Source organism: Labrus bergylta, chromosome 2 (assembly GCF_963930695.1).
Source record: "Labrus bergylta chromosome 2, fLabBer1.1, whole genome shotgun sequence".
In the NCBI taxonomy this organism is placed as follows: domain Eukaryota; kingdom Metazoa; phylum Chordata; class Actinopteri; order Labriformes; family Labridae; genus Labrus; species Labrus bergylta.
This window is the reverse complement of record NC_089196.1, coordinates 28,152,470-28,175,881: the sequence shown is the minus strand read 5'-3', so window position 1 is coordinate 28,175,881 and position 23,412 is coordinate 28,152,470. Positions and strand designations below refer to the sequence as shown.

Below are 23,412 nucleotides of genomic sequence, written 5' to 3'. Positions count from 1 at the left end.
AAATCTGAACAAAACAATATATTTTCAGTTGTTGCCTTTATCATGGGGAAGTAATATTCTTACTATGTGATCTTACATTTAATAGAAGATATATGAATATCATCTTATCTACAGAGTGATTATCCCACAAATCAGCTGCTGCCTTTCATGATTTAGTTTTAAAGCTGACTTCTAAATTGTACTTTTTATGTCCGGTTAAAATGAATCAGTCTATAGTAGCCACGTTGTAAACAAGGCTCTGAGAAACATAAAGCTCTAGCTTTAGAGACACGACATTTACAAACATGTTTTACGTTTCTGAGTGAAGGCTTTTTGCACACAAAGTCTGTTTTCTTTTATATCCAAAATTGCCACTGGTTTGAAAAAAAGGATCTCATGTTGTGTAAATCATGTTTGCACACTGACCCAGAAAGTTTTTCATTATTTTTTTTTTTCAGAACAGGTTTGATTTTCTGTGTGTTTCTGCCTCCATCTCTTTTTGTCTCAGTGTTCAGGATCAATTACATTTTAATGTGTGGTTACAGTAGAAGGCAGCAGTCAGTCAAACTTGACTTCTGACCTGAAATACACCTGGAAGTGATCAGAATAACTCTGCAGCTCTTATTAATGAGGAAACTCTCCTTGATATTGTCTTGTTTTCAGCAAGGGATGGACCACATGTTTTTATTTTTTCCAACTGAAATGGCCACAATATCATCTTCACTACCTGATGAGAACAGTGCGTTCATCCAATCAGCAACGATTCATGTCACCTGAAGGTACCTGGCTTTCCTGTTAGAGGTTAATGTCCTTCTCTGTTTTGTGATTTGTTGATGTTTTTTGTGATATGAAAAAAAATCCTCCGATTTAAAAAAAAAAAAATGCATGGACATGACGTCGCTGAGTACAGTCTCAGTGTCGTCACCTTTACTTGAGGACATTCACAGAGTTAATGGTAACCGTAAGCCTGCAGGAAAACTCAAAATCAACAGCATAATACAGTTTTTCACAATTGCTACAGAAAGACACACTTCTTGAAACCTTCCTCCCTTTCATCAAAACTGTGAACAGAAAACCCAGTTTTGAAATACATTCACAAAACCTCTGATTCTTCTGACAGACTCAAACAATCACATGAAAGCAGTTTTTTCTGTGCCACAATCACACACTGTTTTCACATCATACACACAGCAGTCAAAATAAAAACACCACAGAGCAGACGCCACACATTACATCCAAAAAACAAACCTGGTGGTTAGGGATCGCTCCAGAATTATTATTTTTTAATTATTTAGGAAGCAAGTAAGAAACATTAATAAAAATAAATGATACAATTACTGAAACTGCAGTTCAGTTTTCCAAGAGAAATATTGATAAAGAAAACCTTTTGCACACCTGGACAGGTGCATAGGAGAGATGTCGACGAACAAAATAAAAAATACTTTATTGCTTCACAACGTTTAGTACTCCGAACTTCAACAGGTTGATTAATCAAAACTATTGATGGAAGCTCACTGAATATTCAGTAATACATCACAACTTTTACAATTCTTTCACTAAGTTAGTGACTTATATTTATTTATATGTTAATTTCATGTCCATGCACATTTGTTGTTGTTCTTGTACTTTTGTATATTGTTTTTGATCCTTATATTTGGTATTTTTGTATTAGATTTTTAAAATCATTTTATACTGAGCTTGCACCACAGAGCAGTAAATTAACAACAGTGCAAGTAAACGAAACATTTTAACGTAAATATAAAGTGTCAATTTAAATACAACTTAAAGCTTAAACTTAACTTAAAAATACAAAATATAAAAGAGTAGATATAAGTGGACAGTGATCGGACTAACAGATGTAAACAGAACTATGTGCATTAAACGAGAAATAAATATATATATACAGAGCTATGTGCAAGTAGGCAAATACTAAATGATAAGTTAATGACAGTTTGGCTGTGTGGTTCTGCAGTCATCGGTGTAGAGGATAAAGAGCAGAGGTGAGAGCATGCAGCCCTGAGGGGAGCCAGTTGAGGTGTGTTGGAGGTTGGAGAAGGTGTTGAAGCAAGTTGAAAGTTTGTCAGCCAGGATGTGAGGCTGCAGGGTGTTGAATGCAGAGGAGAAGTCTGCAAACAGGAGTCTGGCTGAGGTGTTGGGGTGCTCCAGGTGTTTGTGAACAGTGTCTATTATGAATGTTTTTGCATCATTGACACCTCTGCCTGCACGATAAGCAAATTGTAGCGGGTCCATCTGGGAGTCGGTTTCTCTGATGATGTGTTGCTTTACGATCCTCTCCATGGCCTTCATCACCAGAGACGTGAGGGCCACAGGCCTGAGGTCGTCCAGTGATTTGGCGGGGCTTTTCTTGGGGATGGGGATAACTGTGGAGTGTTTCCACAGCTGGGGGACTGTGCTGCTGTCCATAGAGCTCTGGAACAGGGTCTGAAACACGCCCCCTAGCTGCTCGGCACAGTGCTTCAGGATGCGGCCACTGATGTTGTCTGGACCAGGTGAGCTGCTCTCCCTTGTCCTCCTGAGCTGGGTGGAGGTTCCCCTGTGTGAATTTTTCCTCCACTTTGTTCTTGTACTTGAGTTTGGCAGTTTTTATGGCGTGCTTGACTTCTCTGTTTACCTCCTTTTTCTCCATTTCGGAGCCGGTGAAGAAGACCCTTTTCTTCTTGTTGACGACCTCCTTGAGCTCTTTGGTGATCCAAGGTTTATTGTTGGGAAAGATTGTGACTGTTTTGGAGGGGATGATGTTGTCCACACAGAAGGAGATGTACGATGAAACAGTGTCCACATGCTCATTAATGTTGTTGGAGGGGGCAAAGAGGTTATCCCAGTCAGTGGATTCAAAGCATCCTTGTAGTGTAAGAATGCTTTCGTTGGTCCACTGCTTGATGTTCTTAACAACTTTCTTAACCCTCTTTATTACAGGAGTATATGCTGGAGCAAGCAGGATGGCATGGTGGTCAGCAGAGCCAAGAGGGGGGAGAGCAACAGATCTGTATGCGTTAGGAACTGAACCATAGCATTTATCCAGTGTCTTCCCCAGGCGGGTGCTGCATGTAATGTACTGCTGGTAGCCTTTTAGTGCTTTTTCAGGAGAGCAATGGTTGAAATCGCCCAAGATGAATTTGGGAGAGTCCAGTGATATGAGTTCCAGTTTATTTAATAAGTTTGTGACATGTTCAGTGGCTGTGGCTGCGTTAGCTCTGGGGTGGATGTAAACCAGGATGAGAAAAAGCTGTGGAAATTCTCTGGGGAGATAGAAAGGGCGAAGGGAGACAGCCAGAAGCTCAATGTCCGAGGTGCACAGTTTCTCCCTCATGACGATCGTCGAGCAAAAGCGTGTGTTTACATAAAGACACACGCCGCCGCCATGTTGTTTCCCAGTGAGCTCACTGTCTCGATCAAGTCTTAAAGAGGCGGAAACCATCAACGTGCAGCGTGTTATCATCGTTGTTCTTATTTAACCACGTCTCAGTAAAAGCAAGAACAGAGGCAGTCCTGTACTCATGCATGTGGTTAATGTTGGCCTGTAACTCGTCCGTTTTATTGCGGAGGGAGCGTACGTTAGCCAGGATGATAGATGGAAGCGGCCGTTGTTTACATGTCTCCCGTTTAAGCCTGGCTCTGATTCCTCCCTTTCTCTTTCCCCTCCTGGTTACCTTGTTATTTTTGTGAGCGGAGTTGTCTTGGCTGACTGAGTTATCCCGGAGAATTTCTTCTGGAAGCATGTCTGTATTGATGGCATGATGAGTTTTAAATCCGAGCTGCAGCAGAATGTCTCGTGTGAGATACTGCTTGACTTAATCATATTTAACACAATCGATATGATCACTGAGTCTTTTACAAAAAGTAAATGTGAATAAATTTGTGATAGATCGACAGTTAACGGGAGACTGGATTCAAATTCTGGGTTGACTGAGTCAACTCTGCAGGGGCTCCACAAGATGGCGCCGCTGACCGGCTAAAAACAGATGGAGGTAGGTTGACAATTTGCTCTTTATAACTACTTTAGTGTTTTTTTAATCCCAAATATCTGGTCCTTTTATTTTAGACGTGTATTATATAAATGTATTCAGGAATTGTAGAATGAATATAATCAGAAAGCCTTCAACTTTACAATAACCTTCAAAGAAGTAAAGTTAAAGATATGTAAAAATTACTATTAAAAATATGTTGTAACGAGGGCTGTCGCTATAACCGCAAAAATGAATTACCGCTGTGTAAACATGCTAAATGCGGTAAACGGAAGCAACCCCCATAACCACTAAACCTGTTCTCTACTGTAAGGGGAAAGCAGTTTCATGAGTGATTCATATAACAGGTAGGGGTCCTACAAGAAGACCATGAAACACATCTACAGAGACTTTAAGGTAAACGACCTGACATCTTAGGCAGCTTTAAGAAAAGACAATTAATGAAGGAAACTCAAATCATGAAGGATCATCAAAGTGTCGATAACGTTGGAGACTAAAGGAAACCTTTATGAACCAGACTACATGGAGGAATAACTTTTGCAGAAAGAGACGGCCGAGGAAGAAAGATGAAAAACGTGTGTGCTGTTTGGTAAGTTGTTTTATTTATTAATTTATTTAGTACTACTTTCCTGGTGGTTGGTATAGAAGCTCTCTTTTTATGTTGTTGTGGTTTTATACCTCCAAACTTGTATAACTTTATTTAATTAACTTCAGTTTAATAATAATAATAATAATAATAATAATAAATTAGATTATATAGCGCTTTTCTAAATACTCAAAGACGCTTAGTTTAACCTTCAGGACTAGAGAAACTAGGCAAATGTATTCTCTACTAAACCTTATCTGATAACAAACATTATCGTGAATTTGATAAGAAACATTTAATGTCCAACAATGATCTTTTGTATGTCCTTTTTTATTATTTGGTACTAAAAGCATTATATATCAGAGTACCATACGCTTTGCTCAATGTTAGCTGACATATTGAGTCTGTAGATAATATCAATGCTTTCTTGTGGTCTCTTTGGGCAATGACACCCTTTATTCTTAATGTATTCTTAAAGTGTTTACTTCTCTTCTGAGTCTTTGTAACTTCATGGCTGTGGATGAAGATATTTAGTCTCTGTGATGTGAATTCTTCCCATGTGGCATAAATGGTGGCCCATGGTGTCCAGAGTTATCACTATAACTAAATGTCTTGCTGGAGTTATACGTGTGCTTTCAGCCACTATATAAGATCCCATAAGTGTTGTACTTTTCTTCAAGTTAAGGGAACTGAAGAGTTGATCTTGATTCCCCCTCACAAACAGATTCAGTTCATCAGTGTGTTAGACTAAGATAAAGTGCTCAGATCTTGCACTTTAATAAAACCAGTTATACCTCAGTTTCAAAAGTAGTCATTTACATGTTTGGAATACATAATTTATATAAACAAGTCATTTTGTGTGTGAACTTCTTCCTGTCGACAGCAACAGCCGGCTGCTGTAAAAGTGCCTCCTTCCTGTTGGCTGCTACCAGGAAGGGGTGGGACTTGTTTTCCATAGCCAATCGGTAGTCGACATAACTGACACAGCCAATAAGAACAGAGTCCCAGTTCAGTTACTCTGACTGACACATTTTTAACCAATTACATTATACAAATAATCACGAGCTCATGTTCCACCCTCAACTCCACTCTCGTTTCACTTTCAATTATTTTTTGTGTCACAGCAAGAAATTCATCGGGTGAGTTACCAGAAAACTAGATACTCAAAAATGAACAAGTAGCCTGATGTTACCTGTATAGTTTAAAGGTTATCAGATAACGTTTTACTAAGATTATATACATTTTATTGTCAATTCTTAGTAGGAGATCCATGAAAACTTTTCTGCTGTTTCTGCTGTTTCTGCTCTATTCCTCCTACAAGTCAGCAAGCTCATATTGAAAGTGAATTTATTATATTACAAACAACATTTTGAAAAAAGATTTGTGTGGTATTTTGGTTTGAGTTTTTAATACATTTTTCAAAAAAATTCTCTGAGCTGAGGTGATTTATTGAGACGTTTGTAACAATCATTCAGGCAGCTTTCATGGCGGCAGTTCGATGTTGTAAAAATCAGTAGGTGAGATTTGCTGAACTACCACTTACAGTTTGCTGGTGTATTCGCTATGGGGCTTCAGTAAAAATACACCTGAGATGGATTAATCTTCAGATTCACACACTGTGCTGCATTTATTATTCAGACAGGAAAATATTTGTGTGGTTTTCCGTAATCATAAAAATAAAGGACATAATGAAAAATCCATCATATGCGAGTTATTAAACACAACACTGCAACCTTACTCCAATGTACAGAGATAACCAACATAACTGATATGAACATGAGAGACTGTATTCTTTACTGACCTAACATCGCGATGGCAAAAAATACTGTAAATATCAGTTCTCATAAAAATAACTTCCTTCATGTATTTATATGAACATAAATACAGAAGATGAATAGATACTGGGCAGCACTATTGAAGTTACAGTCACACCTGCATGCTAATGTTTATTAAAGGTACACTTGAGGAGCGCCTCTTTACTAGTCCCTCTGAATACCTGAGAAATTAACATTTTATATCAGTACACCATTGCCACACATTACATACAGTTGTTGCTTCTCGCCTGTAATCATTCGCTGTACTTTGCATTTGCTCATACAATCGGAACTATCCTGGCTAATGAGTATAAGCTTTCATTTCAAATGTCCACTCCTATATGAAATGAAAAGAAAACCTACAAACTCTATGAACACAGACATGTTCTAACTGTCCAAACGATGGAGAGCTAAATAACTTGAATCTTTTACAGAACTAAGGGACCGCTGACTGGCCAACAGCAATGCACAGTAGGCGCGACAGATAGACTAAGGCATATAAGAGTAATATAAAAGAACAAGTAGAAATGCATGAAAGGATATGCAATCTTCATAACAATCAGCGTGAATATTCAGCTATTTCTATAAGCTTAATGTAATTCATGCCCAGAACTAAGCGAGAACTAAGCAGAGACTGTGAGACTCTTCACTTTTTCCCACCTGTCACTCAAATCTTCATTCAAATCAAATCACATAATTCTCTAAAGTTGTTCATTTTGCGATAATTGACCTTTGCTTGTGTAACATTGCAGCACTTACTGTCCTGGGTTTGTTTGTGTAAGCATTATGTTACAGTTCATACCAAAGTACAAAGTAAGTTAAAGCAAACACACAGCTTTGATTTAGTTCAGTCAATTTTTATTTAGTTTCAGGATTTGCACAATATAATTGTTGTTCTCTTTATCGGATCCTTACCTTTATTTATTCTTTTGTTCAGTTCCCCATGTGGTCCTGCAGCTAAAGGGGCTGGTTCAGCACTTCCTGGGTATTTATAAGACTGATGATGTTATCACTGACATCATTGGGGCAAATCGACTGTAGTGTTTATCTTGAGTTATGTTGTCTTTGTTTTTTTATTTCTTGCCTATTTGAGTTATTAGTAGAATATAATTTAATGTTTAAAGTTAATTGGGTTGGGTTAATGAGCTAAGGTTCATTTTAGGGTTCATGTTGATTTCTTTGGTTTCAGAGAAAAGTGTACACCCACCCTTTGAGTTATGTTACACCAAGCTGCAGCTAATTTGTTATTGTGGCAGTCTATAAAGCCAGGAAAAGTTTGCTATTGCTGAAAGAGAGGTGAGGCCTTTGACACATGCCTTAGTAGGGCTGGGAAATATATTGAGTTTTTAAGATATATCGATATATTTTCAAACAAGATATAGGGTAAGACAATATCGTAAATATTGATATAGTTTATGTTACATTAAAATAATGTGATAGAGGTGCCAGGTCACCTTTTTCTCATCTCACTGATGATGACTGACTGTCTGTCTCTCTGAACCCTGCTCCTCCTCTCTCTCTCTTTTATTGTATTTAAGGAACATTTTTATTTTATAATATTAATTTTTAAATTCACAAACAGATAGTTTATTTTCCATGTGTTGTCATTGTTAATAAAATACATATTGATATATATCGAGTATCGCCATTCAGCTAAACAATATCAAGATATGAGTTTTGGTCCAGAGTTATCACTATAACTAAATGTCTTGCTGGAGTTATACGTGTGCTTTCAGCCACTATATAAGATCCCATAAGTGTTGTACTTTTCTTCAAGTTAAGGGAACTGAAGAGTTGATCTTGATTCCCCCTCACAAACAGATTCAGTTCATCAGTGTGTTAGACTAAGATAAAGTGCTCAGATCTTGCACTTTAATAAAACCAGTTATACCTCAGTTTCAAAAGTAGTCATTTACATGTTCGGAATACATAATTTATATAAACAAGTCATTTTGTGTGTGAACTTCTTCCTGTCGACAGCAACAGCCGGCTGCTGTAAAAGTGCCTCTTTCCTGTTGGCTGCTACCAGGAAGGGGTGGGACTTGTTTTCCATAGCCAATCGGTAGTCGACATAACTGACACAGCCAATAAGAACAGAGTCCCAGTTTAGTTACTCTGACTGACATATTTTTAACCACTTACATTATACAAATAATCACGAGCTCATGTTCCACCCTCAACTCCACTCTCGTTTCACTTTCAATTATTTTTTGTGTCGCAGCAAGAAATTCATCAGGTGAGTTACCAGAAAACTAGATACTCAAAAATGAACAAGTAGCCTAATGTTACCTGTATAGTTTAAAAGTTATCAGATAAAGTTTTACTAAGATTATATACATTTTATTATCAATTCTTAGTAGGTGATCCATGAAAACTTTTCTGCTGTTTCTGCTCTATTCCTCCTACAAGTCAGCAAGCTCATATTGAAAGTGAATTTATTATATTACAAACAACATTTTGAAAAAAGATTTGTGTGGTATTTTGGTTTGAGTTTTTAATACATTTTTCAAAAAAATTCTCTGAGCTGAGGTGATTTATTGAGACGTTTGTAACAATCATTCAGGCAGCTTTCATGGCGGCAGTTCGATGTTGTAAAAATCAGTAGGTGAGATTTGCTGAACTACCACTTACAGTTTGCTGGTGTATTCGCTATGGGGCTTCAGTAAAAATACACCTGAGATGGATTAATCTTCAGATTCACACACTGTGCTGCATTTATTATTCAGACAGGGAAATATTTGTGTGGTTTTCCGTAATCATAAAAATAAAGGACATAATGAAAAATCCATTATATGCGAGTTATTAAACACAACACTGCCACCTTACTCCAATGTACAGAGATAACCAACATAACTGATATGAACATGAGAGACTGTATTCTTTACTGATAATTTATAATTTAATGTTTAAAGTTAATTGGGTTGGGTTAATGAGCTAAGGTTCATTTTAGGGTTCATGTTGATTTCTTTGGTTTCAGAGAAAAGTGTACACCCACCCTTTGAGTTATGTTACACCAAGCTGCAGCTAATTTGTTATTGTGGCAGTCTATAAAGCCAGGAAAAGTTTGCTATTGCTGAAAGAGAGGTGAGGCCTTTGACACATGCCTTAGTAGGGCTGGGAAATATATTGAGTTTTTAAGGTATATCGATATATTTTCAAACAAGATATAGGGTAAGAGAATATCGTAAATATTGATATAGTTTATGTTACATTAAAATAATGTGATAGAGGTGCCAGGTCATCTTTTTCTCATCTCACCTCTCTCTCTCTTTTATTGTATTTAAGGAACATTTTTATTTTATAATATTAATTTTTAAATTCACAAACAGATAGTTTATTTTTCATGTGTTTTCATTGTTAATAAAATACATATTGATATATATCGAGTATCGCCATTCAGCTAAACAATATCAAGATATGAGTTTTGGTCCATATCGTCCAGCCCTATGCCTTAGTTTGATTTAGTTTTGAGGTAATTTACCTTTTTTCCTTTGAACTTTTGTTTTTATTAACTTAAATGAAGTCTGCTGAAATGCCTTCCTACCACCTTCCTAATCACTTGAGCTAAACTACTTTACAAGTATATGAATTCAGTGATATTACAGGAATTGCTATGAATGATGTCTGCACTCATTGATTTCTTTACTAATGAGTAATGTGCTACTGTACATGTTACCCTTTTAAATATTTTAAATCCTTTCTCTAGGTTCTCAAACAGAGCTGTTCTTTCCATTGGAATTAGTCTCTGATGACATCATGGCGACTGCAGCAGCAGGTGAGTCCAGTCAGACTCTGTTTTATCCTCTGTCTACATGTTTAAAGACTCCAAAAGAGATACTGAGACATTTAAGCAGGTCAGTGAGTCTTGGATTTAAGAAATAGTAACAGCCTTAACACTTTTTATTTTCTTGAGCAGATATATTTTATGCATCACTACATACAATATATCATTCTAAACACAGAGGGGTCTGGTGTATGTCCTTAACTTTATAAAGGATGAATGTGCACCTTTTTTGATCCAGTAGATGTCGTCCTTGAGCACCAGCATGAAACCAAAATCAACTGCTGTTTGGCCAACCACTCTCCCCTTGCGTTAGCACATAGTTATCAAACTGTCAGATTGTCAAAGTCCCTGCTCCTCTCCGCTCACATCACCGCTCCCTCTCGCTCTGCCCGACCCTGAGCAGGTTAGATGACAGAGCGCTGAGAAGGTGCTCTAACTGTGCGAGGTGTTGCATGTAATGTGGTGAAATATAGAAATGTATGCTCATTTAGATATAATAGTAATGTGAATGGGCTTAGACAGGCTACATAAACTTAATTGAAAGGCTGAAATATATTTTTCGGCTCCAGATGGATATGTATTTTTTTCTTCACATCGCGATGACGATGCTGTAACAATATATCGTGCAGCCCTATAGTGAATTAAATGCAGAGAAATATAATGGTGATTGAGTCTGTAGTAAAGGCTTTCTTCTCAGAAAAACATATGACATTTCAAAATTCCCTCTTTAAATATCACAGTGCAGCATATAAGTGCAATTAGCCTTCTTTCATATTTTAGGACAAAATAAGTTTCTATGTCTACCTGCATTCCAAAACTAAAAGAGATTAATGTCAATAAATAATGAAAGCAATGTTTGCATATATGTAAGACAGACATAGTTAGTATTTGTAAGTTTCTCTTTCTCTTAAGTAACTCTCTTCACGATGGTTTGACATCCTAATATATATAATAGGCCTATTTTTCATGTTTCATTCTGTTGACATATTTCACAACAGGAAGTTTTCCTGCACTCCTTCATAAAGTGATCATTTCACTCTCAGACTGTACGGCACTATTGTCTGAAATCTCTGAATAAAGTTGAACTTTTATTTGTCATCATAGTTTTAGCTTACCTTGTGCATTTTAATTTGATATTTTTAATCCTCCATCATTCAATATTTTGCTCTATTTCTGTTATTGGGCTATTTTCTTACCTTGTGCCGTTGGACCACCTAACTGTGTTCAAAATACATGAACTCCAGTATGTGTTCAAACTCATCTCTGTGTGTTCTCAAAGTGAATTATTAAAGAGGGAAAACACACAAACAAAAACTGATACAAAGTTATTTTGGGTAAGAAGCATAAAACAGGGTTTTTCCTGCATAAACAATTCTTTGGCGCCCCCCAAAGAGGTTTTACCCAGCGCCAAAGGAAAATCCAGAGCGCCAAAAGAAAAAAAAGACGATGAAAACTGCAAATCAAATCCTCCCTGAATGTTAAAAGTATCAATACATCAAACGACTGTTGAACAAGCAGAACATAAACTTAAATACGACGTCTCTGACTTCTAGCAGTCATCTCCCCTCTCATCCGTTTACGCATGTGGCTCGCGCTGGATAGCCAGCTGATTGACTGTTCGTTTCTTTTGATTGGTTCCGTCCGCTCCGCTGACACCCACAAGCGCTAAATTCAGGTTGATTTTCCGTTTGGCGAGTTAATTTCAAAGAGCAATGCTCTTCATGGCGGTAAATATTTATCCCAACAGTCATGTTAAAACTATACTAAACCGCGTATGACGTATAGCTGCGGCTACTTGTCCCTGCTCCTCTGCTGTCTGCAGACGGGTCATCGGGGGGGGCACGCCGAGACGAGACACACCAACATACATGGCTGCAAACGCGCACACACACCGGAACACCAACCACCGCACACACCTGTTGACTTGTCGTGAAACGGAACCCGGTTGATCCGCTATCCGTATGGACCGAGTCGGGAACGCACGTTCAACTTTTCTCTGTTCAATTCCAACGTGTCTGCTTTTATCAACAATCAATATCTTAACGACTGTAACGTCAGCCAGCTGTAGTCTGTGAACTTCTCCACACAGACTGTCAACCAGCGCTGCGTTAGAGCCAGCAAATATATTTTTATTATTTCTCAATTTCCTGATCTGATCAAATGATCCAAATTATCTGTGACTTAAATCTGTGATTATTTGACATAATACCTTAGTAATTCAAATAAATGTACTTTTGGCAGGATGTGACCTCGCCTCTCCCAATCTCATTACACCCCTCTCCCTCAAAATCCCTCTCCTCCCATGTTTCATTGTTGCAATTAAAAAAAAATTCTTTACCAGATTGAATTGGGGTTTCAGTAACTTAAGCATAATGATAATATTATTTATAAAATGGTCAGAAATAACAGGAAATGCACAGATTTCTGTCAAATAAGGTAATACTGAGCCAGGACAAACCCTGTAAAAGTATAAAATCTTCCCACTTGTCGTCTCCACTAGTTTTTAAAGCCAACTGTCACCCTACAGAGGCTCTGCCTTAAAAAGGAGAGGCATTTTTAGCTTTAATAATAAAAACAAGCGATTATTACGTCAGGCCAAATCTTGACCTTAAACAAAGAAATCTAAAAACATGTTCAAAACTTTTTCACCTATAATAATAATAATAATAATAATAATAATAATAATAATAATAATAATAATAATAATGATGCATTTTATTTAAGGGTGCCTTTCATGTCACTCATGGTCACCTTACAGACACAGCAGTAGAGTAAAAAACACGAACACTCTCAACTACTTAAAAACAAAAACACAAAAACAGCAGCTGTGAGCTGTGATCTGAAGGTGGGGAGATAGTTAATGTCATGGATGGTTTGTGAAAGAGAGAGTTCCAGAGACGGGGGGCCGTACGGCTAAATGCTCGAGATCCCATTGATGATAGGCGGAAAGGAGGTGTGGTGAGGAGCATGGAGGAGGCAGAACGGGGGGACCAAGAGGGTGTGCAGGCAGGGTCCGAAATTAACTTTTTGACTCACCGGCCAAGGTGGCAGGTAGATGAAAAATTTCATATCAGTCGATATATAAATAATAATACATTTAAAAGCTGATTTTTGTTCCTGAGTGAAAGATGAAGAAACCAGATGGTTAATTATGGTTTAATTATTCTTTATTGTCAGAACATGAAGAATTATAATTAAACAGGAACATTTCACCATCATAAGCTCAGAGCACGGAGGTAAACAAATCAAGCAAAAAAAGGCAGTGACTAACAATAAATAATACACACACATGTAGGCACACACACACAGACTTACCTTTAAATAGAAAGACATTTTAGCTGTGGACTTCCAGCTGAATGTGAATGTTTGATAGTTGTGTGGGTTTATTCACAATGTTACAATTCACTTAGCAGACGCTTAGCGCTCAGTCTGTAGGGACTTGGGTTGGGAACCGGAGGGTCGCCGGTTCAAGTCCCGTTGTGGACCAAATATGGAAGTTGGTCTGGTAGCTGGAGAGGTGCCAGATCACTTCCTGAACACTGCCGAGGTGCCCTTGAGCAAAGCACCAAACCCCCTCCCCACCACCAGCTCAGGAGCGCCTGCTGTGGGCAGCTCCGTCACTCTGACATCTCTCCATTAGTGCATGTCCATAGGATCCTGTTTGTGCATGTGTGTGTATATTTCAGCCTATGTGTGTGTTGCATGAACTACAGAGTGTAAAAACTGAAATTTCCCCTTGCAGGGATCAATAAAAGTAAATCTTAAATCTTATTACCGCTGTTTTGGATGATAAAGATAGTCATCTACCGTTGTCTCCAAGCGTTTCTACAACAAACTAGGCCTACATCATGTCCGGTCCTGACAGTGGAGATGACTCACGACCAACTTCCACCAGATGCGTGTCCGGTCCGTCTCCGCTTTTTTACGTGTTTATAAGGTTTCTATAGAGTTTTATACCACATACATCATATTATCTCGCACTGTCGTCAGTTAGTTTGTTTAATTACCGCTATTAAAGTTATAACTTGCACGCTTTATAAAATGTGTTAGTTCATGTCACCTCCCAGGCTCCGTAGACTTCTACTTTATTTAGGTGTAAAATGTCATGAAAGACTGTGCACACCTATGACAAAATGTACTTGTTTCAATCACAGATGATCTGCATCCCCTGAGGCGCTGTAGGAGTATTGAAGGGTTGCCACCTCACAGTGAGTAAAACTTCTATCCATTTGTATAAGAATATCTGTTTTGGTCACATCTGTAAAAACAGCAGGTAATCAAATCCCAAAATAAACCAAGAAAACTGGATTAAAAAAAAATAGCCAGTTAGTCTGTTTACATTTTTCTTTTCACAGTGTCTGAGTTGAGGGTTGTTCTGCTGGGGAACTCATGGTCTGAGAGGAGTTCAGTGGGGAACGTCATAATGAGAGAGACTGTGTTCAACACTGAGGAAGAACCAAACAGTTGTTTGAAAGTCAGAGGACATATAAAGGAGAAAGACATAGTTCTTATCAACACTCCAGATCTGCTGCATCCCACCATCTCTGAAGACAAACTGACAGAACATCTGACAGACTGTGTGAGACTCTCTGATCCTGGACCTCATGTGTTTCTGTTGGTTCTCCAGCCTGATGACTTCACTGAGGAATATAAACAGAGATTCTGTAGAGTTCTTAAACGCTTCAGTGATCAATCATTTGAGCATTCACTGATACTGATATCAACACCCAGAGAGCAGGGCTCAAGTAGTGTTAAGATATATTTACAAAATCAACCCTTAAAAGAGATGATCAGAGAATGTAGATACAGATATATGGAGGAGGCAAACCTTGAACTTCCAGAGCTGTTGACCCGTTTGGGTCAAATTGTGAAAGAACACAATGGAGAGCATGTCAGCTGTGATGTGTTCATGGATGCCCCTGATGATATACAAAGAATACAACAAAAGGAAACAAGGCCCAGAATCGTGGATGCTGTTATGTCTTCTGGTAAGAGATCTGTTCTAATCAAAATGTTTAAACTCAAAATCATTACTGATCTCATGAGAATATGAAGCTGATAGTCAATGATGTCATCTTTTAACAGGTCTTCTTACCAGGGATAACATGGTGACACCCCCTCCCTCAGGGGAAAGTAAGTAAACTTTCAGAAATAGACAAATTTTATTATTACTGACCAGTACCATATTGGTGCCACTGTGGTTGACCCTTATCCCCCCAAAACTCATCTCCCTTTAGAGAAAACTTGGGAAATTATAATCACTTTTTCATATTATAAATATATTGTATCCAAAAATGTGAAACAGGAATCCAATAGAGACTTGACTATATTATCTGATAGCAGTACAAAGTTCAGCTCCCGCACTAAAAAACTACTTGGGCCCATGCCCATAATGCAAAAGGTGGTGAGCCATTTTGTACTGATTTACAATCAATCAATCTTTATTTGTATAGTGCCAATTCATAACAAATGTTGTCTTTAGACACAAAAATTGTAGATAGTAGATCTAGACCGTACTCTTTTATATTATTTACAAAGACCCAACATTAATCTACCATGAGCACAGTAAAGTTACAGTGGCAGGGAAAAACTGTCTTTTAACAGGAAGGAATCTGGAGCATCACCAGACTCACCAAAAGAGTGAGTTGTATAATTAAAATAATGCCTATTTAAGCCATGAACAAGGTTCAAGGTTCAAGGTTGTCTTTATTATCCCTGCTAGAGGGCAATTTGTTTTGCAGTCAGCAGTAAAATACACACATACATACAGCCCGAAATGAGCAAACAACATAGAAAGGACAGTAAATAATAGATAAGAAACAGAGGCAACACAGTTAGTGGTTTAAAAATGTGATGGCAGCAGGAACAAATGAGTTTCAGGGTGCATATTCAAAATCAGTCCTCTTGAAGGCTTTATCCAATCCAACCCAATTTGGTCTTGGTAACGTAGATACCTTGGAGAATAAAATGTATTAAAAGCTTAAGTTTTGTTAAAGGGCGTGGCCATGGCTGGGGGGTTAAAATGTATGTAAAATTACAGAAAATCACTGTAAGTTTATATATGCAAGGTCCAGCACTGTAAAGTGCAGAAGTTAAATAAGTAATAAAGTGTATTTGTATGTATTTGTGTAAACTGCTTAGCAAAAGTTATGCTGTAATAAAGTAAAAGTTATGGACACATTAAATCAGGAAGCATACATGTAAATTACTGTATACTTCCTGTTTTAATGTGACGGTTTAACAGTTTGTAAACAGGTTGAGGAATATAAATATATATAATGATTATGTAGGTATGAACAGACACACACAGACAGACATTGATTTAATGGTTCATAGTTTTTTTTTCCTGCTACTGTCTTGATTAAGCTAGTTAGAAGCCAACATGAAGATTATGAGTTTTTCTTTCATTAAACCATTGAAAGCTAAATATAGAAAACAGAATGTAAGCTTTAGTTTAACCATGTGGCATGACTTAATGTCTCTCTACACGTTACATTTTATTTTTCTATTACAGTCAGAATTCTGCTGCTGGGGATAAAGGACGACAAAACAACAAAACTTGGAGACTTTATCACCGGGAAAGAACAACACAGCTCAGGCTTCATATCAATGCCTTTTGCAAACAAACAAATGGTGCAGAGTGGAGAATGGAGAGGAAAGCCTCTTACAGTTGTGAAAACTCCAGATGTTTTCAGTGTTTCTGTGAAAAGGCTGAGAGAAGAGATGAAGAAGGCTGTGAGTCTCTGTCCTCCTGGACCAAATGTTGTGCTGCTGTTAGTGAAACCTTCTGATTTCACTGAAGAGAACAGACAAACACTGAAGTTCATCCTGAGTTTCTTCAGTCAAGATGCTTTCAAACACTCAGTGGTCATCAGCACACATAAGGAGGATAAAACAGGTGTCTCTTTTAGAAGACTCATTAAAGACTGTGGAGAACGACACTACTGTATGGCTGACAACAACCGTGATGTATTAATGCAAAAGATTGAGAAAACTGTTCATGACAACAAAGGAACCTTTCTCACTGTCATCGAGGATTCAGTCGCCCCAAAGTCTGGTCTTATGAAAACAGCTTTGAGCCTGGTTCTGTGTGGAAGGAGAGGAGCAGGGAAGACTTCAGCAGCTGAGGCCATTTTAGGTCAGACAGATCTTCATTCAGTCTCCAGCTCATCAGAGTGTGTTAAACATCAGGGAGAGGTGTGTGGACAGTGGGTTTCCCTGGTGGAGCTTCCTGCCCTGTATGGAAAACCTCAGGAGGAGGTGATGAACGAATCACTCAGGTGTGTCTCTCTCTGTGATCCTGAGGGCGTCCATGCCTTCATCCTGGTTCTACCTGTGGGTCCACTCACTGATGAAGACAAAGGAGAGTTGGAGACCATGAAGAACACATTTGGGAGTCGATTCAATGACATCACTGTGTTGCTGTTCACTGTTGAGTCAGATCCCTCAGATCCAGCTGTTGTTAACTTTCTAAAAGAAACCAAGTCCATCCAGGAGCTTCTTCAGAGCTGTGGAGGAAGATCTTTGGTTCTAAACATCAGGGACAAGCAGCAGATCCCAGAGCTGCTGGACATGGTGGAAAAGATGCACAAAGATAAATCCAAATCATTCATCTTCACAACACAAACATTTGCACATGCCCAAATAGAAAAGATCACAACTCTACAGGCTGAGCTGAAGAACCTGAAAACAAAAGACCCAATCATCTGTAAGTATTATTTATTTTAACTTGTAAATATAAATCCTACTAATTCACTTTTTGAAATAAACAACCTATTGTTAATCATACCTTAAAGTCTGTATCTATACTGTGCAATTGTCAGCATTGAAGGTAACTCTAGGTCCTCTTTTTTCACAGGTGATGATGATAAGCTGAGTCAAGAGAGTCTCAGGATTGTGCTGATAGGGAAGACTGGCAATGGGAAGAGTTCTTCAGGAAACACCATTCTAGGAGGAAAGACATTTGAAGCCAAATCATCCCAAACATCAGTCACAAAATGTTGTCAGAAAGCACAAAGTGATGTGAACGGTCGTCCGGTCACTGTGGTTGACACTCCTGGTCTGTTTGACACAACTTTGTCCCATGAAGAGGTTCAAGAAGAGATAATTAAATGCATCAGTCTTCTGGCTCCAGGACCACATGTCTTCCTGTTGGTGTTACGCATAGGCAGATTTACATCAGAGGAGAAGGACACATTAAAACTCATCAAGAAAGTCTTTGGGATGAATGCTGAAAAGTTCACCATCGTTCTTCTAACTAGAGGAGATTCATTAAAGCGTGAGAACATGTCCATTGAAGAATACATTGAAAAGAGATGTGATGATTCCTTTAAAAAGCTGCTTGCCGACTGTGGAGGAAGATACCACATGTTTGATAACTGTGAGGAACAAAACAGAACTCAAGTCAGTGAGCTGATAACCAAGATTGAATTTATGGTGAGAACTAATGGAGGCAGCTGCTACACTAATGAGGTGCTGCAAGAAGCTGAAGCCGCTATAAAGAAAGAAATGGAGAGACTCTTGCAGGAGAAGGAAGAAGAGATGAAGAGAGAGATGGATGAGCTTCTAAAGAAACACGAGGAAGAAATGAAAGAAAAGGGAAGAAGAAGAATAGAACAACAGAAGAGAGAAATTGAAAAGGAGCGACAACTGAGAAAAACAACTCAAAGAAAAGCAGGAGAGGATCAACAAGGAGTGTGAGGAGAGAAAGAAAGAACAGCAAAAGAGAGAAGAAGAAAACAGGAAAAGAGATGAACAGGAAGAAATTAAGAAACAGGAATGGGAACAGAAACTCTCAGCTTTGGAGAAATCAGAATCAAAGGAAACCATTGACATGGTGCTGGAGGAGACTAGAGAAGAGATGAGAAAGCAACAAGAGACTTTGGAGAATGAAAACAAGATGAACAGAGACAACAGGAGGGACAAACAAAACTTGAAGCAAGGACAAGCAAGACAAAGTGACAGAGTAGAATCTTTTACAAAACCTCTCAAAAACCAAAGAAAGACGTGTAAAAGAAGAAATAGAGGAATTAAAGCAACAGCACGAACAAGAAATAAATGAAATGAAACAAAAATATGAAAGCAAATGTATCATCTGCTGATTGTTCCATCAACTCTTGATTATGTCATTTGCTGATTGAACACCGTCTGTTTGGTGTTTCTGCTGGACCACACAGGGTATGCCGCTAGTAGACTGTAATTTTCTTCTAAATGACTTATTGATAAACAAAAAATCCCCCTGGAACATGCTCAACGGTGTCCAAGAAGAACATCAAGAGACTTTTGATAAAATAAATGTTCTAAGTTCTCGCTAATAATGTTTTCTACAAACATTCTAGGACATAATTTAAAGTAAACACAAGATAATAAACAGGATGAGTCCTCGTTGAGAAACATGCCTGTCACAAAAAGCATTCTGACAGGTACATTTTACTTTCAACGTTGACATGGAAACCTTTCAAACTAAATGGAACATGTGGGGTGTTTCAGTTCATCGAGTGACCCTGTAAACTGGTGACTTTCAGCCGAAAACACGGTGGCTGCAATTGTCTTTATTTCATTTTTCATTAAATACAATAAATACACATCTAATGAGTATATTTTGACATGACAATGAAAAACTATCGCTGGCATTCATGGACACATTCAGTTGAAAGTCAACAGTTAAAGGTCACTCGTTAAACCAAACAACGGGACCATGGCGTCCTTACACGGAGAAAAATGTTGGCGAGCAGACGCTGCTGACGCTGTGTTCTGACCACGAGTCATCAGCCACCCAAACTGATCAGACTCAGTCGGTGACTCCATCTAACATAACTGATATGGTGTCATTTTTGCTGTTTTATATATATGTATACTGTAGAAAGTTGTAAGAGAGATGCTGCCACAAGAGGGCGCCCTGTGTATACAGTAAAACAGGCCTGTTCCTGCTAAGAAGTGATTCCTGTTTGACTTCTCAATTCAGTTTAGATGTAAATCAAACACAAGGTCGCCATTGTTCCAAATATTGTTTGTATAATTTTAGGGTTTTGATTATTTCAGGGCTTATGATCTCTGTATTTTCAATTGTTTTTATGTTATTGTAAAATATGTTTTTTTGCTTCCTATAGTTGGTTATAAATACTTATACAAGTTATGTCATTTATTCAAAAAATGTAGATAAAGGATTTTAAGAAATATTTTGGTATTTTTTTCAAGATTACATAATTTTATACTCACAAATGTCTAATTCCCTGAGGTAAAAGTTGTTTTTCTTTATTCTATGTCTGTGATAATAAAAATAATCTGAACAAAATAACACCTTTTCAAACGTCACCTTTAGGAAATAATACTCTTACATTTAATAGACCTGAAGCTATATGAGTATTATCTAATCTACAGAGTGATAATCCAACAGATCAGCTGCTACCTTTCATGATTTAGTTTTTAAAGTTGACTTTTAAATTGTACTTTTTATGTCTGGTTAGAATAAGAATAAATCAGTCAATAGTAGCCACGTTGTAAACAAGGCTCTAAGAAACCTAAAGCTGTAGCTTTAGTGACACGAGTTTTACAAACATGTTTTTAATTTCTGAGTAAAGGCATTTTGCAAACAAAGTCTGTTTTCTTTTCTGTCCGAGAAAAGGATCTCATGTTGTGTAAATCATGTTTGCACAACGACTCAGAAACTTTTCCATCATTTTTTTCAGAACAGGTTAGAGTTTCTGTGTGTTTCTGCCTCCATCTCTTTTTGTCTCAGTGTTCAGGATCAATTGCATTTTGATGTGTGGTTACAGTAGAAGGCAGCAGTCTGTCAAACTTGACTTCTGTCATCCTGAAATACATCTGGAAGTGATCTATGGAGTTAGATCAGTCGCAGTATTAACAAATGCACACAGAAGGATTCACAAGTGTATTTCAATGCACACACAGATATATTTCATTCTATATAAATGTAAAACAAATCCAGAAATAAAAAAAAAAGATTCACAAATGATTCACACAAATATTTATAGTTTTGTATATATGTAATAGAAATCCCCAAATATATAATATACATATACATATATAAAAAACACATTTGTACCTTATATGTTACATTTATATACAAAGTGTCGTGGTTAGATTGACAAATGCATTTTTTTCAGCAGGGATATGTCTTTCCATCTATAGTACGACAATCACAGACTATTTGTGCTGGTCAGATCAAAGATGATTTAATCAGATTGTCTGATAGCGAGGCTAATCGCTTTATGCGCAGATGTAACACTAAAGTGGTAAATACCTATTTAAATATACCTTCAAAGTCTTTGTAAACGTTTCCTAAAAGTGTGAAAAATGAGCAATAACCAAACATTATGAAATAGATTTTTGTGCTTGAATTACTTTTTTCAGAATATGTCGGGGACTTGATGGCACTGGTGTTGGAGAAGGTGTTTCAGGACCCAGGAATTTTCATGAAATTCATTCATCTTGGTAACTTTGTGAAATGTATTATTCAAGTCTGTCTACCACCTGTTAACACTCCTACCTTTAGGTGTCTGAAGCTGTAACCTTATATGGGTGAAGCACCTAAATAGTAGCAGATCTTTATTTGGATAGGAGCCAACTATATGTTGTCAGCAACTGTTTGCTGGACAGAGAGTCTACATCTGATACGTATACAAATCAGTGTCATGTCATCTTTATTGTTTATAGTGATGCACCCAAATAGAAAGGAATTTGTGGGTTGCACCTTTTTGACAGAATATAAGCAGCACTGTGAACACGGTTACTTTGTCAGCACTTTGTCAGTGAAGTGATTTGGAAGCATGCTTGTTTGGTGAAGTTGTCTGACCTCGGCCGATTAAATGGTGTTATAATCTCCAGTCTGTTTCACGATTTCTTCATTGGATTTATACAGCAGAAACAACCCCCACCTAACACATTGTATATTTACACGTATAGATCTGCACATCTAACTTTTTTTAAACCTTAGCAGAGAATAAAGAACTTTCAACAGATGATTTTCTCACTTGTTTACTTTTATTCCTCTGAAATAGTGAAACTGAATGAATTTGATTGAAGATGTAAATAATTATTTATAATGAACATACTCTTCTGCAGTTCTCTGGGATGTTCTCCTCTGAAGATGTTGTGGATGCTTTGAAGTGTATATGGGTTTAAACAGTCCTGGATGTTTTTAGTACAAGGAACAGGTAGAAAATTCATTCTCCTGATGAAAGAAGAAGATACTGATTAAAATTAAATAGTGTTCAATAAGAAGGAAAATAATAACAGAGGAGGAAACATTATTGCATGAGATATTGATCCAAGAAACACGTGATTATTACCTGGGCTTTGGTAGTAAAAGTAACTATAGCAGTCTATGATGTCATTGATACTTACAATAGCTCACTGAATTTTTAATCACAGCAAGGGGACGATTTACAATGCAGAGGTGAGTGGCTGCAATAATAGATAGAATCTTTATTATCATTGTATATAAAGACACAACAAAACTTTGTTAGCAGCAATCCTAAACAGCAGCATTTACAATTGCTGTTCAGTGAATGAATGATAATAATAATAAATAAATAAATAGACTGAAATAATATATACAGTTATTATTTTACAGTGACTGATTAATTAAACAAATATAAACAACAAAGTACTAATGTAAATGTAAAAAATTGTATTGTACAGAACATAGTTGTGGCCAATAATCATATTGTAATCAAGCCAAAGTTTGTGAAGTCACGAGTAAGATATATATTGATTAGGTAAATATGTTGGTAGTGTTGTGGATTTTTCTGTTGGTAATGAAAGCTCTCAAGTCAAAGTCTTTTGTCTTTGTGTATTTTATTGCATATAATAAAAAGTTCTTTTGCAAAAGGGGTAATCAGCTACAAAAGTAACATCAGTCACAAGTGCATCAAAGATTCCCGGGGCAGTCCAGGTTGCAGAGCATATTTATACTTTCACAGGGTGTAGGTATGTTACATATACATGAGTGATACATCGTCATTGGTTTCAGCTTGCCCTAGTGACTACGCCTTCTGCTAGTTTGCCTGGTGATTTATCTATGCAAGGTACCTGGTATGGAGGAACACCAACAGAAACTCCTGTGTCCGGAGGGCACTGATTTAGGATCATGCTGTACCCAGATCCTGAGGAGTGTTCCTGTTGGAGATACAGACCAAGGCCATACAGAGAAACAGTTTTTAATTGCTAAATGACGCACGAACATCTAAATCTTTTAAGGTCAAACGAAGGCAACAGACAGATGGTATTTTTCCACTACAG

At 37.5% G+C, this 23,412-nt stretch overlaps 1 protein-coding gene across 1 annotated transcript in view; it reads left to right on the top strand.

Annotated features, from left to right (window-relative positions):
* The first annotated feature begins 7,284 nt into the window (after positions 1 to 7,284).
* LOC110001167 (GTPase IMAP family member 8-like) overlaps positions 7,285 to 23,412 on the top strand; it is a 31,532-nt gene continuing 15,404 nt past the window's right edge. The window contains 5 exon segments of the mRNA XM_065950789.1: positions 7,285 to 7,350; positions 10,072 to 10,140; positions 14,304 to 14,357; positions 14,505 to 15,137; positions 15,235 to 15,282. Of these exon segments, the coding sequence (XP_065806861.1) occupies positions 10,122 to 10,140; positions 14,304 to 14,357; positions 14,505 to 15,137; positions 15,235 to 15,282 (754 nt within the window). The 5' untranslated portion in view covers positions 7,285 to 7,350; positions 10,072 to 10,121.